Genomic DNA, 17,442 nt, shown 5'->3' with positions numbered 1-17,442 from the left:
TGATGTGAACAGAAAGGTGAGGAAGTCTTCGCCCCATTATACACTGCAACAAAATAAATGTTTTATTTGTTTTTGTTTTGTCTCGTTTTCCAATAAAAATCTAAAACTCCTTTAAAACAATGTACATTTTCTTTAGCAGCTATACTGCAGAAGAAAAAAAATTATCTGAGAATTTTCAATATAATATTAATAATACAAATATTATAAAATATCTAAAAATCCTTAAAAAGATGCATTCACATGAGAAGCAGCATATGATATATTTAGACTGGTTTTTAGAGAATGATCTTAAATATAAGTATATTTTGTCTTTACTGCACATATATATAACCACATTTTGTATATACAATATTTATAATACACTTATATTTAAGATACATTCTCTTAAAGCAAGTCTAAATATTTCTATGTTGCTTCTCAAGTAAATTTATCTTGTTTTAATGATTTTTAGACAATTGTAAATGGAAAACAAGACAAAAACACAATAACAATAGGATTTTTTGCAGTGATTGTCTTTACTGAATTAAACTTAATAAAAATTTTTTTATTTAATTCAGTGAATGTAATTTAGAAGTATTTATAAAAGATGATTTTGTCCTCTTTATTGTTAGTAAGCAAGTCAACCTTTTAAGTCGGGGCACAAGCTGAAAAATTGGTTAAGAGCGATTAATCTTTGAATAAATGCCAAATAGTCGAATAATCGCTCCAATAATCGTTAGATTAATCGATTATCAAAATAATCGTTAGTTACAGCCCTAGTGGTGAGATAAATATATTTGGTTAGAGATATCACTCAATGTTAAATAAGCAAAGTGTGGTCAACAAAGCTGTCTGGACTGGAAATAAGATGGATGAGGAAATATCTCAGGTGCAGACAAAGTCTGTGTGTGTGTGTGTGTGTGTGTGTGTGTGTGTGTGTGTGTGTGTGTGTGTGTGTGTGTGTGTGTGTGTGTGTGTGTGTGTGTGTGTGCGTGTATTTATCACTTTGTGGGGTCCAAATGTCCCCATAAGGATAGTAAAACCCGAAATGTTTGACCTTGTGGGGACATTTTCTCGGTCCCCATGAGGAAAACAGCTTATAAATCATACTAAATTATGTTTTTTGAAAATGTAAAAATTAAGAAAGTTTTCTGTGAGGGTTAGGTTTAGGGGTTGTGTTAGGTTTCGGGGTAGGGGAAAGAATATATAGTTTGTACAGTATAAAAACCATTATGTCTATGGAAAGTCCCCATAAAACATGGAAACCCAACATGTGTGTGTGTGTGTGTGTGTGTGTGTGTGTCTTTTCCTCTTTACATCCACAGTCTGTAACCAAATATCAGATGTCATAAGCACATAGAAAGCCTAATCAGACCTAAATGCTTATATATATTAAGAAACAAAGGGAGGTAAACTAATCCTACATGCATAATATATATTCATTTAATTCCTAAATTTTAACTAAATAATTTTATACACAAATGCACAGAAATGTACACACAATTTACACACAGGGAGAAAAATACAAATATATGCAGTGAGGGAAAGCATGCTTGTTGGCAAAAAGAACCTCATTTAGGCAGAGAGAATTAATTACAAACTCTGCAAATGCATTCCACCAGCTGTGTTTATGTACTATACTTGTCCTTTTCTGCCACATTGCAGGAAAAGTAAGGAAAACAGCCCGATACATATTGTAAATGCTCTGTTTAAACATTTGCTGCTGTTTAGTGCTGAGAGTGGGAGTGGAAGATGTAGAGCACTCTGTCAAGAGACCCACAGGAATAAGCTGCTCATAAAAGTTGCATGGCACGACAAAGGATCCAGGCAAGCTTGTGTTGCCAACAGTTAGAAACGGAAGCACAGTTAGGCCCAGCTGAAAGCCGGCACCTGTGCAAATGAAACAGACCGCACCATTCAGCCATGTGGCAACAACATCTAGGACCAGCTCTGACACAATAACTTATTTGAAAAGAGACACAGAGCTCATTTCACGAAGTGCTTGCAGAACATACATTGCTTTTTGTTTTTCAAAAAATGATACATAGGTGATGTTTTAAATGAAGTGTTTACCTAAAAATTCTGTCATTAGTTACCTTTATGCTGTTTAAACTCGACAGATCTCGATAGTGACCACAAGCGGTGAAGCTCCAAAATGGACAGAAAAAGCACTATGAATCACCAGAAGATGTCCATATGACACATGCACCATATTCATACACAACAGACCGAGATTCGTATGTATCATGGCAGTTTCATGTTGAAAAAGACACTATCATTATCAGTTCATATAAACGCTTATATTTTGCACTGTTACTCACACAATGCTATATTATGACATCAAAACACTTTTACTATAGGCAATACATTTTATTGTTTGCATTACATAAACAACAACATTTACAAACGTATTCAAGCACGATCGAGCTGCACGGTAGCTCTACTGATTAACTAAGCATTGCACTTGTAACACAAGGGATCGGGCTATGAGTCCAGAAGAGCATGTGAGTCGACACGTCAGCTGAAAGCTTCATAAAAGCCCCCAAAAATTACGTGGTTGCTTCAGCAATCTCACATTTGTTTTTTATGACACTATCGGTTAGGTTTTGCTTTAAGGTTTAGGGTAGGAAGGTCAGTTTTGTGATTTAAAACTTAGAGTTTGGAAGAACATTTCATTCACTTTTAGCACCACACAGAAGACATTTCGACTCTGAACCCATACATGTAATGAACCACTCATTCTGTGAAAATGTTGCCACAGTCACATCATTTTCATGATCAGGCTGGGTTACAAGACACATGAAAACAAATGATGTTATTGATATCCAGCCCACTCGCTTTAATCTGGTTGCTTTAATCTGCCATTGTATGGAGTAAGATCTATGTGAAGGTTCTTTTGATTTTTTTTTTATTGTGTAAATAAGAGTAAATAATTTAAGAACTTTCACATTTTGGGAAAATTGTTCCTTTAATAACTATAAATAATCCACAAAACACTTTTTCATTCAATAGAGTGAGCAACAGTTCAGAGGTGTCAAGTACTCTATTTGTGTGCTGGCTCTCAAATCACAATACAAATAGGTATTGAGGCTTTACATTTATGCATTCTCCACATGGGAGACTATTTCAATACAACAGAGCCTTTGAGTACGCTGCCACTTTGGTGCACTGAGGTAAGCGTTAGATAATTCATGCAACAATCGCTGTGTGTTCTCCAGTGGGATTGCATTACCTGTGTGGGTCCAGTTTTTCAAACTGGCTGTTTGTCCTCCCTCAGGCAACATACTTTTGATTCGGAAAGCTTCCTCAGGGTGGTTGAAGCGGAAAAAGGCGGACTGGCCGAAACACAGCATACAGCCTGCACACAAACCAAAACTGTTAATGAGGCTGAGAATGCTTGAATAAACGTATAAGCATTAAAGGGACAGTTCACCCAAAAATGAAAATTCTCGCATCAATTACTCACCCTTATGTCATCCTAGATGTGATTGACTTCTTTCTTTTGCTGAACACAAATAAAGATTTTTAAATGAATATTTCAGCTCTGTAGCTCTATATGATGCAAGTGAATGGTGGCCAGAACTTTGAAGGCCAAAAAGCATTTAAAGGCAGCATAAAAGTAATCCATATGACTCCAGTGGTTTAATCCATGTCCTCAGAAGTAATATGATGGGTGTGGGTGAGAAACAGATCAATATTTAAGTCTTTTTTTTACTATAAATCTCCACTTTCACTGTCTTCTTTTGTTTTTGGCAATTCACATGCTTCTGGGCAGGAAGAAGAATTTAAAGTAAAAAAAGACTTCAATATTGATCTATTTCTCACCCACACATATCATATAACTTCTGAAGACATGGATTAAACCAGTGGAGTTGTATGGATTACTTTTGTGCTGCCTTGATATGCTTTTTTCACATTTAAAGTTCCAGACACCATTCACTTCCATTGTACGGACCTAGAGATCTGAAATATTCTTCTAAAAATCTTTGTTTGTGTTCAGCTTTAGAAAGAAAGACATACAAATCTGTGATGGCATGAAGGTGAGTAAATGATGAGAGAATTTGTATTTTTGGATCAACTATCCTTTTAAAGAAAGCAGTTTAAATTTTCATGACCAGGATTCTGGCTGTTTCAGAATGTTTTCGCGCTGCAGTGTGAGAGGTACAGAGAGGGGAAAGGAATGTTTGCCTGGGTTTTACATGAATAAGCAGGAACATCTCACACTGTGGTGTCGGTTCAGACTCCTGGCCTGCTGAGTGAGGGGAAAAATAGACAACAAGCCAAACACTGGTTGTGTAAAGGGCCTGTTGTGTGCCTGATATAGTCAACATGGAATCCAAATTCACCCTATTTGAATTCACCCTATCACTGACATTGAGTTACTTGCTCATAATTATAACCCTGAAAATGAAAAGACAAAAAGCTCCTGCTTAAATAAATGAAAATGGTAACTAAAATAATATACAGGGCACACTTATTGATCTATTTTGTGACATTTAATTAATAATTTAATAAATTATTATACTGTATTTGACATTGTGTGTACATGCCTCTCCCCTCCAATCACCTGACATTAAGATACCTCTTTTCACCATCCAATCATTTCTCAATGGACAAAATCAAGTCCTGCCAAACATTTCTTTCCCATTGAACATCCTGTTTTAATCGGAAACATGTCATGATATGTAGGTAAAATGGATTTCAAATGCTGTTTCACGTTGACGTAAAGGAAATTGCACTTGTGTGCAGTGTGTAATGTCATTGCTGGTAATTCCTATCAATTTAACACTAAATATATACTGAAAAAAAAATATTCCCACTATATACAGAGGCCTGAGCTAATCTACCATATCACACAGTATTTATTCAAGGTTGGTAAAGGTCTCACGGAAACCTTTCCAGCCCGAGCAGATGTGTGATGAATGCAGAGTGCCAGATGCCCTTTTGTTCCTGGCAGGAGGAGGTAGAACATTTGATTACCTCTCAGGTTCTGACAGGACAAAGTACGATTAGGGCACATAATGCCAGCACAGAGAACTCTCTGAACAACTGTGTAAACTAAATTGTATATTAAACCATTATTAACACAAACATGTTTTCTTTAATTTTGTCACTGAATAAAAGGATTGGGATTGTAAAGTAATGGTTGTTATTCTTAAAAAGACTCTTCTAAAGATTTGCTCAAGTCTTGACATGTGTTGCTTGCACATTCAGCTAGACAAAGACACAAAGACATCAAAACAATTAGTAGATACACAATGAACATACGTAATAGCATTCAGATTAAAAGTAATTCAAAACTGAGCCTTGTTTACATGCTTGCTCATAAAAACTGCTTTAATTTTATATAACCTATATTTAGGTTTGTGGTGTACTTTACACCATAGCAGCCAGACTTTGTTTCCTATACATGATGTATTTTGTGCCTTGAGAAATCATATTTTAGTTCCAGATTTTACAGAGAATAATTTAATTATCTGCATTAGCATGAGCTGCTGACCAGCTCGATCATGACTGACAACAGGCAACTAATAACAAACCCTAATACAGTTGCAGTCAGAAGTTTACATACACCTTAGTCAGTTTTTCACAATTCCTGACATTTAATCGTAGAAAACATTCCCTGTCTTAGGTCAGTTAGGATCACTACTTTATATTAACAATGTGATATGTCAGAATAATAGTACAGAGAATTATTTATTTCAGCTTTTATGTCATCACATTCCCAGTGTCAGAAGTTTACATATGCTTTGTTAGTATTTGGTAGCATTGCCATTAAATTGTTTAACTTGGGTTAAATGTTTTGGGTAGCCTTCCACAAGCTTCTCACAATAAGCTGCTGGAATATTGGCCCATTCCTCCAGACAGAACTGGGGTAACCGAGTCAGGTTTGTAGGCCTCCTTGCTCACACATTTTTTTTCAGCTCTGCCCACATATCAGATTGAGGTCAGGGCTTTGTGATGGCCACTCCAATACCTTGACTTTGTTGTCCTTAAGCCATTTTGCCACAACTTTGGAGGTACGCTTTGGGTCATTGTCCATTTGGAAGACCCATTTGCAACTAAGCTTTAACTTCCTGGCTGATGTCTTGAGATGTTGCTTCAATATATCTACATACATTTCCTTCCTCATGATGCCATCTATTTTGTGAAGTACAACAGTCACTCCAGCAGCAAAGCACCCCACAACACGATGCTGCCACCCCCATGCTTCACGGTTGGGATGGTGTTCTTTGGCTTGCAAGCTTCACCCTTTTTCCCCCCAAAATAACAATGGTCATTTTGGCCAAAAAGTAAAAAACTAAAAATGTAATCATAGAGGACATTTCTCCAAAAAGTAAGATCTTTGTCCCCATGTGCACTTGCAAACTGTAGTCTGGCTTTTTTATGTCTGGTATGGAGCAGTGGCTTCTTCCTTGCTGAGCAGGCTTTAAGGTTATGTTGATATAGGACTCGTTTTACTGTGGATATAGATACTTGTCTACCTGCTTCCTCCAGCATCTTCACAAAGTCCTTTGCTGTTGTTCTGGGATTGATTTGCACTTTTCACACCAAACTACGTTCATCTCTATGAGACAGAATGCATCTCCTTCCTGAGTGATATGATGGTTGTATGGTCCCATGCTGTTTATACTTGTGAACTATTGTTTTTACAAATGAATGTGGTACCTTCATGCATTTGGAAATTGCTCCCAAGGATGAACCAGACTTGTGGAGGTGCACCATTTTTCTTGGTCTTGGATGATTTCTTTTGAATTTCCCATGATGTCAAGCAAAGAGGCACATAGTTTGAAGGTAGGCCTAAAAATACATCTACAGGTACACCTCCAATTCAGTACAACTATCAGAAGCTAATTAATTGTCTAAAGGCTTGACATCATTTTCTGCTTAAAGGTAGTTAACTTGGTGTATGTAATCTTCTGACCCACTAGAATTGTGATATAGTTAATTAAATGTGAAACAATCTGTAAACAATTTTTGGAAAAATGACCATGCAAAGTAGATTGTAGGTGCCAAAACTATAGATTGCTAATATTCAATCTGTGGAGTGGATAAAAATGTGTTTTAATGACTTCAACCTAAGTGCACACACTTCTGACTTCAACTGTATTTTGACTTTAATCAATTGATAGAGTAAACACCTTTCCTCATTTGAATTGAATAACAACTTGTGTAATTAAGTTAACTTAACTTGGTGATCATATAGAACAAACTTAACTATTTAGGTTAAGGCAACTAGATGCAAATAGATTTAACTCATATTTGTTTTTTATATGTGGTTGTTTCTACTTTGAACTCAAATATAGGTCATACAATAACACAGTTTAAATAAATAATACTAGGTCATTCATTAAATAAACATATTTCTCCACAGAATTGCATGGACACCTGCACTTCAGATACACATGCACAAAGAGAACTGAGAGAGTTAACAGGGTTTACAACTTGAGCAAAGTGGACACAGATCATCCTAATGGTGACATCACACGAAACAACTATTTGCAACAAAACAAAATAAATAATACTACAAAAGAGCTAAAACATAATAACAACTATTTAAATGCCCCCATATGTTCCCTTTGACCAAGGAAACATAATTAAATAGTTCAAGATCAAGGAATTATTGGTATTCACCATAGCCTCAATTTTGTACTCAATAGATTGAGTTATTAACACTTAAAATCTTGAAGGTGCATTAAGTAATTTTTTCCTCAAAAAAAAAAAAGGTTTAACTCCTAAAATTCATGATTTGTACATTTTCAATATATGTAGGAAATCATGACCACTCACATTAAAATGAAGACTCCAGTCATATCAGTAACCTTATAAAAGCTGTTTTATTCTACATGGAGAGGGTCCGCACATGGGGACTGCCATGTTAGAATCACATGACCAGCCGAATACTACTTGCTTAATCTCAGTAACCATCTGAAACTGAAAATGATTGGTTTTAAATGATTCTGCCTCCAAGCTGCTAGGTGTCACTGGAAGTCTAAGATCACACAAATACAAAAGTTACTGAATGCACCTTTAACTCCATGGATTTTTAAGCAGAAATAAGTTCCAGGAAAACAGAAATTTCAGTTATGAGCCTAAAACTTGATATATAAAGTAATGTTTAATTAAGACATCTCAATTTTTCAAGTAATGACAGCATTAGTGTTTACAATGCAAAGTATTGGCTTTGAAATGACACTAACTCTATTGCATTCCTGCTTTACACAACAAGCATTGTGCAAAAATTGTGATGTAATGACATGGAAGAAAATAATCTAATTCTGCTATATGCTAAATACACACACACACACACACACACACACACACACACACACACACACACACACACACACACACACACACACACACACACACACACACACACACACACGCGCACACACACTGCAACCAACAGTTTGGAATAATGTACAGATTTTGCTGTTTTAGAAGGAAATTGGTACTTTAATTCACCAAAGTGGAATTCAATTGAATTTTTTTTTAGAACTTCCTGTCACACTTGCCATAGATGTAGCTGTCTTGTTGAGCACTTCTTACGCACCTTACAGTCTAGCTGATCCCACAAAAGCTCAATGGGGTTAAGATCCGTAACACTCTTTTCCAATTATCTGTTGTTCAATGTCTGTGTTTATTTGCCCGCTCTAACCTTTTCTTTTTGTCTTTTGGTTTCAAAAGTTGCATTTTCTTTGCAATTCTTCACATAAGGCTGCACTCCTGAGTCTTCTCTTTACTGTTGTACATGAAACTTGTGTTGAGTGGGTAGAATTCAATGAAGCTGTCAGCTGAGGACGTGATGCGTCTATTTCTCAAACTAGAGACTCTGATGTACTTATCCTCTTGTTTAGTTGTACATCTAGCCTTCCACATCTCTTTATGTCCTTGTTAGAGCTAGTTTTTTGGCAATTTCAAACATTCTATAGCCTTCATTCATCAATGCAACGATTGACTGATGAGTTTCAAGAGAAAACTGTTTCTTTTTTGCCATTTCTGACCTAATATTGACCTTAAGACATGCCAGTCTGTTGCATACTGTGGCAAACAAACACAAAGAAGATGTTAAGCTTAATTTAAAGAACCAAATATCTTTCTATTGTGTTTCATATAATGGCAAGTGATTGTCTAGAACCAAATTAGTAATTTAGCATGATAACTCTAGGATAAGGTGTTAAGGCTGCTGGAAATGGGGCCTGTCTATATTTGACCAAAAATGACTTTTTTCAAATTGTGATGGTGCTGTTTTCACATCAGTTATGTCCGGACTATACTTTGTGATCAGTTGAATGACACTTTGGTGAATTAAAGTACCATTTTCTTTTAAAAACAGCTAAATCTGTACATTATTCCAAACTTTTGGCCGCCAGAGTATATATAAACTCAGCAAAAAAAAAAGAAAAATTAATTAATTTTTCCAAAATTTTTTAAAGAATTCAAATCCAAATAACTTTACAGATATTTATTGTAAAGGGTTTAAACAATGTTTTCCATGCTTGTTCAGTGAAGCATAAACAATTCATGAACATACACCAGTGGAACGATCCTTTCTACTGGCTCTGAAAAAAATCAAAAGAGAGATGCCCAGGTTCCCCAATCATCTGCATGCATATGCCTTAGGCATGCAGCATGGAGGCATGAGGACTACAGATTTGGCCAGGGCAATACATTTCAATGTCCATACAGTTAGATGCCTAAGACAGTGCTACAGAGAGACAGGAATGACAGCCAATTGTCCTCGCTGTGGCAGACCTCATGTAATAACACCTGCACAGGATCGGTACATCCGAATATCACACCGGCGGGACAGGTTGGGCAACAACAACTGCCCGAATTACACAGGAACACCACAATTCCTCCATCAGTGATCAGACTGTCCGCAATAGGCTGACCCACTGGGAATGTGAAGAAAGGAATAAAAGCTGAAATAAACATTTCTCTCTACTATTATTCTGACATATCACATTCTTAATATAAAGTAGTGATCCTAACTGACCTAAGACAGGGAATGTTTTCTACGATTAAATGTCAGGAATTGTGAAAAACTGAGTTTAAATGTATTTGGCTAAGGTGAATGTAAACTTCTGACTTCTGAGCAAAACTCTGAAAGTGGTTGGGTTATATAGTGAGCAGTCTTCAGTGGATCATTTAACAGAAACACATACTTCTTATTATGCTGGGAATGGTGTGAGATTAAATGTAATATTGTCGTTTATGCATGGCATGAAGTGGAAAGGCCAGCAGTCCTGGCATGTAGGAAAGATTGATAGACTAATACCAACTGTGCCACAAGAAGTTAAACATTCCAATGAAGTGATGATGTGCTGCTAAGGACATTATTATTAGAGTAGTTCATGTGATATATGCATACACATTGAGATGTAGATTGCAGGAAATGACATATCTGCACTATATCATATAAAATCAGTCTAAACCCATTAGAATTCCTCACTTTGGCCAGTACGGTTCCACAAAGGTTGATAGATTTAGCCACAATGTTCAGTAAAGATTCTGGAAGTAGATTAATGGGGTGAATGGACAGTAATGCAGTACCAGACACAACACGATGGGACATGAAGAAAAATATATGAGCCATGATTCACACCTACTGAGATGGTTTTCTATCTACACTCCTGCAGTCATGCATTTTAGATGTGCCGTCTGCTTTTTATGAATGCCACCACTTTACAATATTCCATGAAACCTGTACTTAACTTTAAAGGTGTTTTAGGCTGAAAGAAGGTTTGATGTCTGTATATTCATTTGAATAATTTACACAATTTTTCAAAGATGTTCCACTTGGAAATAAAAAGATTTGACCTATTTTGGAGTTGTTTTGAGGGATACGGATTAATTCTGTTCTAAAGGGGGGACTGAGTTTAAACCATCTTGTGATAAGGGTAAAATCTAAAGTTAAACATGGACTGTGTTTCCCCTGGCATCTGTTTATAGACATAGCCACTCACTACCAGTCATTATGGATTCGTCTAACACAGATATTTTTGGTGGGAGTCAAGGAGATGTTATAATATATATATATATATATATATATTTCAGCCCCATGTGACACTGCCCAGCGCAGCAAGTATGGATGTGTGATCATGTTGCTTTCACTGAGGTTCTCTTACCCCATAAGAGCACACTAAGTGTCTAAAACTACCTCATGAAGATATATATTTCACAAACCACCTTATAGGTTAATTTTAATGGAGTCTCCTGCAATAACAAATCTTTTGAAGTAGCAGAGCCCTAAGAATTTCATTGATTTGTTTTCATTTTATTCAATTATAATTTCATTATTATAAAATATTTAGTGTACAGAATTGTTTTTCATACCTGTATGACTTTATTTCTTAAGTTAGGCAGAGTGTTAAGGCCCAGGTATGCGTTGCGGCTCAGATCGTGCCTGGCCGACCACGTTGCCTTAAAAAGCATACTTTTCTGACCTACGATGCGCACAGACAAAGACAGTGTCCATGCTTTGAGAAAATATGGCCAGTGCGCTGTCAGGTAGCGCAAACTGTGCTGGTGACGAAATTTGCATCACACACACTGTGCGCGGAGAGATCAGCTATGCGAACAACCGAAGTATACTTTGGCCTTTAGTCTCAGTCAACATTCACTTTCATTGCATCTTTTTTCCATACAATAAAAAAGTGAATGGTGACTGAGGCTGTCAGTTACTAACATTCTGCCTACATCTCCGTTTGTGTTCTAGGGAAGAGAGAAAGTTAAACAGGTTTGAAACAACAAGAGGGTGAGTAAATTATGACAAAATTTCCATTTCTGGGTGAACTATCCCTTTAATGGATGGTGACCAGATCATGTTCCTTTTTGTTTACTTAAATTTTAGCAATAACCGTCAATTTCGCTTTTTCAACTAGGGCTGCAACTAATGTTTATTTTTATCATATAACTGATTTTTCAGCTTGTGTCCCGACTTAAAAAGTTGTATTAAACATGCTTAATAACAATAAAGAGGACAAAATCATCTTTTAAAAATACCTCTAAATGACATTCACTGAATTAAAGGGGAGAACATTTTTTTTTATTAAGTTTAATTCAGTAAAGAAATTCACTGTCTCTTATTAATAAAGCAGTTTTGCCAATTTTCTTCACGGTAAGAAATGCACAATGACATATATAATGATTCAATAAGTCGCGAGCCATCACGTTATAATCTAGCTGCATTAAGTGTGCACACTCGAGGGACGAGCGTCCCCTCGGCAGAGTGTGCATCAGCTGAGTGCAGTTTCAATCTCTCCCCCTCAGATCGGGACATTCTTGCAACTCATTGAAGGCAGACCACGCAGAGAAATACCAGTTTTGGAGTTTGTAGTTATTTACATGATCTGCTTCTGTATTATTTGAACTTTAATAAAGCCATAACACAATAAATTAAACTGCATTTAAGATATAATGCCAGGGTGTTTCCTTGTATTGCACAATGACACTGCTTCTATATTTACTTATTTTTTATTTTTGTATAATTCCTTCATACTTTGCGATCTACATCATCTGAATCTGTTTGGAAAGTTTAGAGTGCATATGGACTGTGAGCTGTGTTTTCTTCCACTCCTCAGTCAGGTGTGAACTGCAGTGCCGCTCTTGTGCATCATCATTAGAGTTCAATGTGATCTCGAGTTTCGTTAAATGAGATCGAACGGCAATTCGACAACGAAAAAGGTTGTTGACAATTTTTTATTGTCCACATTGTCGATAACGTCGACTGAACGTTTCAGCCTTAATTTCGACACCACTGCTGTACATCTGGAGCACCTTTACAATGTCTTATAAATATTATAAAAGGTATACAAAATAATGATGACTAATTTTTTTATTTCTTTTGAAATTAGTCAAACACATTTACACAACTGTGTTGCATTCAAGCTCTGACAAGCAACAACCCTAAATAACCTCTCCATGTCATAGACAACATCCCCAGCAAACCATGACTAAGAGCCATTTTGTAATCACATTCATGAGATAATTTGCAAGAAGATAGAACTCACTGGTAAATGACAAAGTGTGGAGAAAGAGGCGTGTGAATCTGGAGAGCACAGCAGGAAAGTGTCTGTTCCACATGCACAGTCGGTCTTCCTGACATTAATCAGAAAGATTGATTCCCTCACCGCTCTCAGATGAACCGTTTCTCTAAAACAGCCATAGCAGCACTTGAGAAAGCAAACTCATTAAAGAAAGTTAATGTGTACCCGTGCCAATATACTTCAGTTCAAAATCACCAGGCAACTAACAAATTAAGGACATAACATAATGCAATTCAAAATTGAGCCTATAATTGTTTTGTTTTTGCATGTTCCTGGTCTTATTGTGCATGTTGTTCCAAATAATTTGTTAGTCTTTGTCTTCGTAATATTTTATATAAAATGTAATAACTTGCTCTTCCTCTGAAACGTCACTTAGGCTGTGCTGGCTACTGAATAAAGTCAACCAATAGTTAAAGAGCAATTTTGGCATTGTTTTAGCAAATTTGCTTTCAGGTCTTGTGTATACTGGTATGGAAGCCTACTTTTCTTAAAGGAATATTCCGGGTTCAATACAAGTTAAGATCATTTGACAGCAGTTGTGTTTTTATGTTGATTACCACAAAAAATGATTTTGACTTGTCCCTCCTTTTCTATAAAAAACTAAATTTAAGTTACAATGGGGCACTTACAATAGAAGTGAATGGGGCCAATTTTTAGAGGGTTTAAAGGCAGAAATGTAAAGCTTACAAAAGAACTTACATTAATTCTTCTGTTAAAACGATTTACAGATTTGAGCTGCAATTTGTTTAAATCGTAATTTTAATAAATCAAAATATCCTGTTTCACTCTGTCATATGTAACATTACAGAAGCAAAATTGGTGGTGAATAGGGTGTCACTCTGACTTTCAAAGATATACAGTATATGCTGATACATATACACACACACATACACACAAATAGTCCAAATGTGTTCAATATTAGATGTTCAAAGGCAGGTGTTAACATTTCTTCTAAGAATACAGCAGTGTACACTCAATTCTGTATTGTGACAAGTGTTATATAAAATGGATGAAAATGGCTGGAAATTAGGGTTATAAAGCTTGGCCATTTTCAAGAGAATTATTAACTTCAGTTATCAATCATCCAAAACACAGAAAATAAAGCCGTACAGATCTGCCTCATATAATATTAGTAAAAAGAAGAATGCCGGACCAGAGTCAAACCCATTGCAATAAATTATTACATTACTTATTTAGATCTCAATAAAGATGGCAAACATGGAGTAAGGAGTCATAAGTCCCAAACCATTCCAACTGAAAACATAGTGACGTGGAGAGGAGACAAAGGGATGCCAAAAAGAACACACAGCGGTTGCCATGGTATCAAGTTTTACTACTCCTGGAAAGGTTAAAGACTAAAGCAAATTAGTAATTCTTTTTAACCTTTACCCAATTCCACACATACGTGAGCATGCCACTCTCAGTCACAAGTGATGCAGCGTAGTTTGACAATATTTCAGCTAAAGTTTTGTTTAGATTTCTAAAAAAAAATAAAAAAATATGAAATCTGGCAAAATAGTCTGTCACTCTTAAAGCTCACAATATCTTATGAGCGTAGTAGAAAATCAAGTACAAGTGCATGCAAATAATGTTTCTGCATGCAGAACATGCATGATATAAACCAAGTAAGAATGTAACTTCCATCCAAAGAAACAAAAAAGTACTCCAAGAGCACCAACTTGTGGGTATCACTGGAGCAGATGGTTCTAAATTCAGTTTGGATATTACTCCACCCTACACAAACGGTGTTCACCAGGTTAAGTATGTAGTCCTACATGGTTACAGGGATACTTTAAGTAGAATATGGAAAAATCCCCTTATCTCTACTTTGCCTACCAGCAATGGCTGTCAGTATATGTTCTGGTCAAATAAAAGCACTGTGCGGATAGACTGAGCAAACACTGTGTGGAGAATGAGGAAGGGCTGCATAGAAACAGGATTAGAAGCACTATTGGGTCACATTGACCAGGAATAGAAGTGTAACACTATACACACACTCATGCCCCTGCCAACATGAACGTGGAATCACTCTGAGATTTTGACTGAGATTTATGAGTTATGCTCCCTCTGTAAACATTTTGTGATACAATTATATTTTATCTGTATCTAATGAAGCTTATCTTGTCTCAACAATAGTGTCTTCTTCCCGCCAATTTGTGTTTTGACTACTGTTCTGGTCGTTAGAATTGCAGTCCAACACACAAACAAAATATAATTGTATAACCATGGCATAAACGTTAGCTTTAATAATAAGTGGTATGAGAGCGTTTGAAACAGCCTTTCATTTAAAGATCTCTCTTGAATATTCGCGCCAAGAAACTATTTCAAACAAATTTAGAATTTTAACTTTTGAAATTGGAATTTGAATATCGCATGACGTTTTAAAGTTACTGTCCATTTGAAAGACATTAGGGGCCGTTCACACCGAAAACGTTTTTGATTACGTTTGCGCTGTTTTTAAATGGTCATAAACATGCATTAGACGGATATATTTCACCGTTGACCTCGTTTTTAGACATTGTATCACGTTAAAAGAACGCTTCTCGGGTCACTTTCATTATCTTTCATTAATTCAGTACCATGACACTGTGACTGAAATTGAATTGTACGTCTCAAGTTTTAAAAATGTTACATCATTTTTTTCAAAAAACAACAAAAAGGTTGCAAATACGATTTTGATACAATCCTCTCACACTTACGTCTAAATCCAAATGGTCAACTTCCCCGTCCCATCCGTAGGCAACATTGTAACTGTCCCTTTAAATGGGAAAGCACGTGTTTTTACATTGGTATAGTATAACAGCTGAGGCGAACGGACACCGGCTTGCTTTGTCCCTATAAATCCTTTGTCCGTTTAGTATCCGTCAATTATTCCACATGCTTTCTAGAATTTCTTTATCAGAAACTATAAAAGTGCTATAGGTGTCTACTAGTGTACCTCTGCACGCTTTCTTATTGAAGGGTGGCAAAGTTCTACAGCTGTCTACCCCGTCAGCGGTGCAACTAATTTCCCTCTCAGATAAGGGATGGTGAGGAGGAGGTGTAATTGCTCACCCCCGAGTCAGAGCTTCCAATCTCTGCATGTCATGGTGCCAAGTGGGTTTTTTGTTTTAACTATTACATTTAAGATTCCTTCCACAGGTTATTGCTATGTTGTGATTGTTTACATAAATATAAGCAATTATTTCGATCATTATACTGAATACGTTTGAGAAAATGCATTTGACAATAGTGAAACACTAGCACCTCCTACAATGAAGATTACTCCAAACACACCCATCCCCCCAACCTGTTTAGTCAAATTGTTCCCTCAGACAAAATACAGAGGAGGGGCTCATTTGTTTGCATGGGGGCAGTGATACTTTTTCATAAAAATGGCAAATTACATTTAAAAAGCATGCTTGAATTTATTTGAATTTTGGATACTGATTATGAATGCTGAAATGCTAAAAGGACTAAAATTCTTGGCACTATTTGATTCAAATCGTTCCACTGTGAATCATAAAAAGAATTGAGTTAGATAGAAGATGAGAAGACCTACATTATTTTACCATCAATTAGGGGGTCAAATTGACCCGAAGGGATCTGATGTATGGAAGATTTTTTTTTAGCCTCAAAAATCTTGTTTGTGACACTCACCAAGGTCATTTTCATATATCTTAATATTAATGTTTTGAATCAGCTAGCTAGCAAACTAGCTAACTAGCTAGCACATTTTAGCAAGTTGGTAAGCTTTGTCATATACTTTTCATGGAAGAAATACATTTAAAACCAAAAGGGGTCATTTTGACCTTCTTTATGCAATCGTGAATATTTTTTGGATCATGCATTCTAAAATTGTAAATGAATAAAAACTACAGTAAAAATAACTCTTAGAATGTTGCTCAGTTGATACATTTGGTATGAGGTTCTGTACCTTGAGACAATCGAACAGGCTTGGTGATTGGAAGTCCATCCATGCTACACTGGTTTCCACAGGGGTGCAGAGTGATGACTCCAGCCTTGTTCTCGATAAAGCAATGTTGAGCTGCAATCCCTGGGCCCTGAATGTTGATGTCCATGGCTCCATGACCCAGAGTGGTCTTGCCTAGACAAACAACCCCCACAGGTTGCAGATCTCAAAGATTATTCTAACACAACACATCGCTTTTTGTTTGAAAAAGTACTCATTTTTTTTAAGAGAAGCCATAAACACCAATAATTGTGTTCTCACAAGGCATATTGCAAACTTGTAGAAGGGAGAGATTATATAGTTTTTTTTTTCACATATTCAGTAGTTTTAGATAACTTTCCAAGAACATAAGCAGGTATAATCTTCCATTTTCCACTGAAGTGGGATACCTATTAATGTTAAAATATATATACTACACTGAAACTAAATCACTGATGTTTGTCTGCTCTTTGTCTA

General features: G+C 36.2%; 1 protein-coding gene across 2 annotated transcripts in view; it reads right to left on the bottom strand.

The window, feature by feature from the left end:
• Positions 1 to 17,442, bottom strand: part of LOC127629685 (pleckstrin homology-like domain family B member 1) — a 111,822-nt gene that overhangs the window by 68,737 nt on the left and 25,643 nt on the right. For both annotated transcript variants that reach the window (XM_052106889.1, XM_052106890.1), the window contains exons 4-5: positions 16,951 to 17,121; positions 3,212 to 3,337 (exon numbers count right to left, since the gene is read on the bottom strand). In XM_052106889.1, the coding sequence (XP_051962849.1) occupies positions 3,212 to 3,337; positions 16,951 to 17,121 (297 nt within the window). The remainder of the gene's footprint in view (positions 1 to 3,211; positions 3,338 to 16,950; positions 17,122 to 17,442) is intronic.

The sequence above is a fragment of the Xyrauchen texanus genome, chromosome 36, assembly GCF_025860055.1.
Source record: "Xyrauchen texanus isolate HMW12.3.18 chromosome 36, RBS_HiC_50CHRs, whole genome shotgun sequence".
NCBI lineage: Eukaryota > Metazoa > Chordata > Actinopteri > Cypriniformes > Catostomidae > Xyrauchen > Xyrauchen texanus.
Note: the sequence above shows the minus strand (reverse complement) of the source record. Positions and strands in the feature narration are given on the sequence as shown.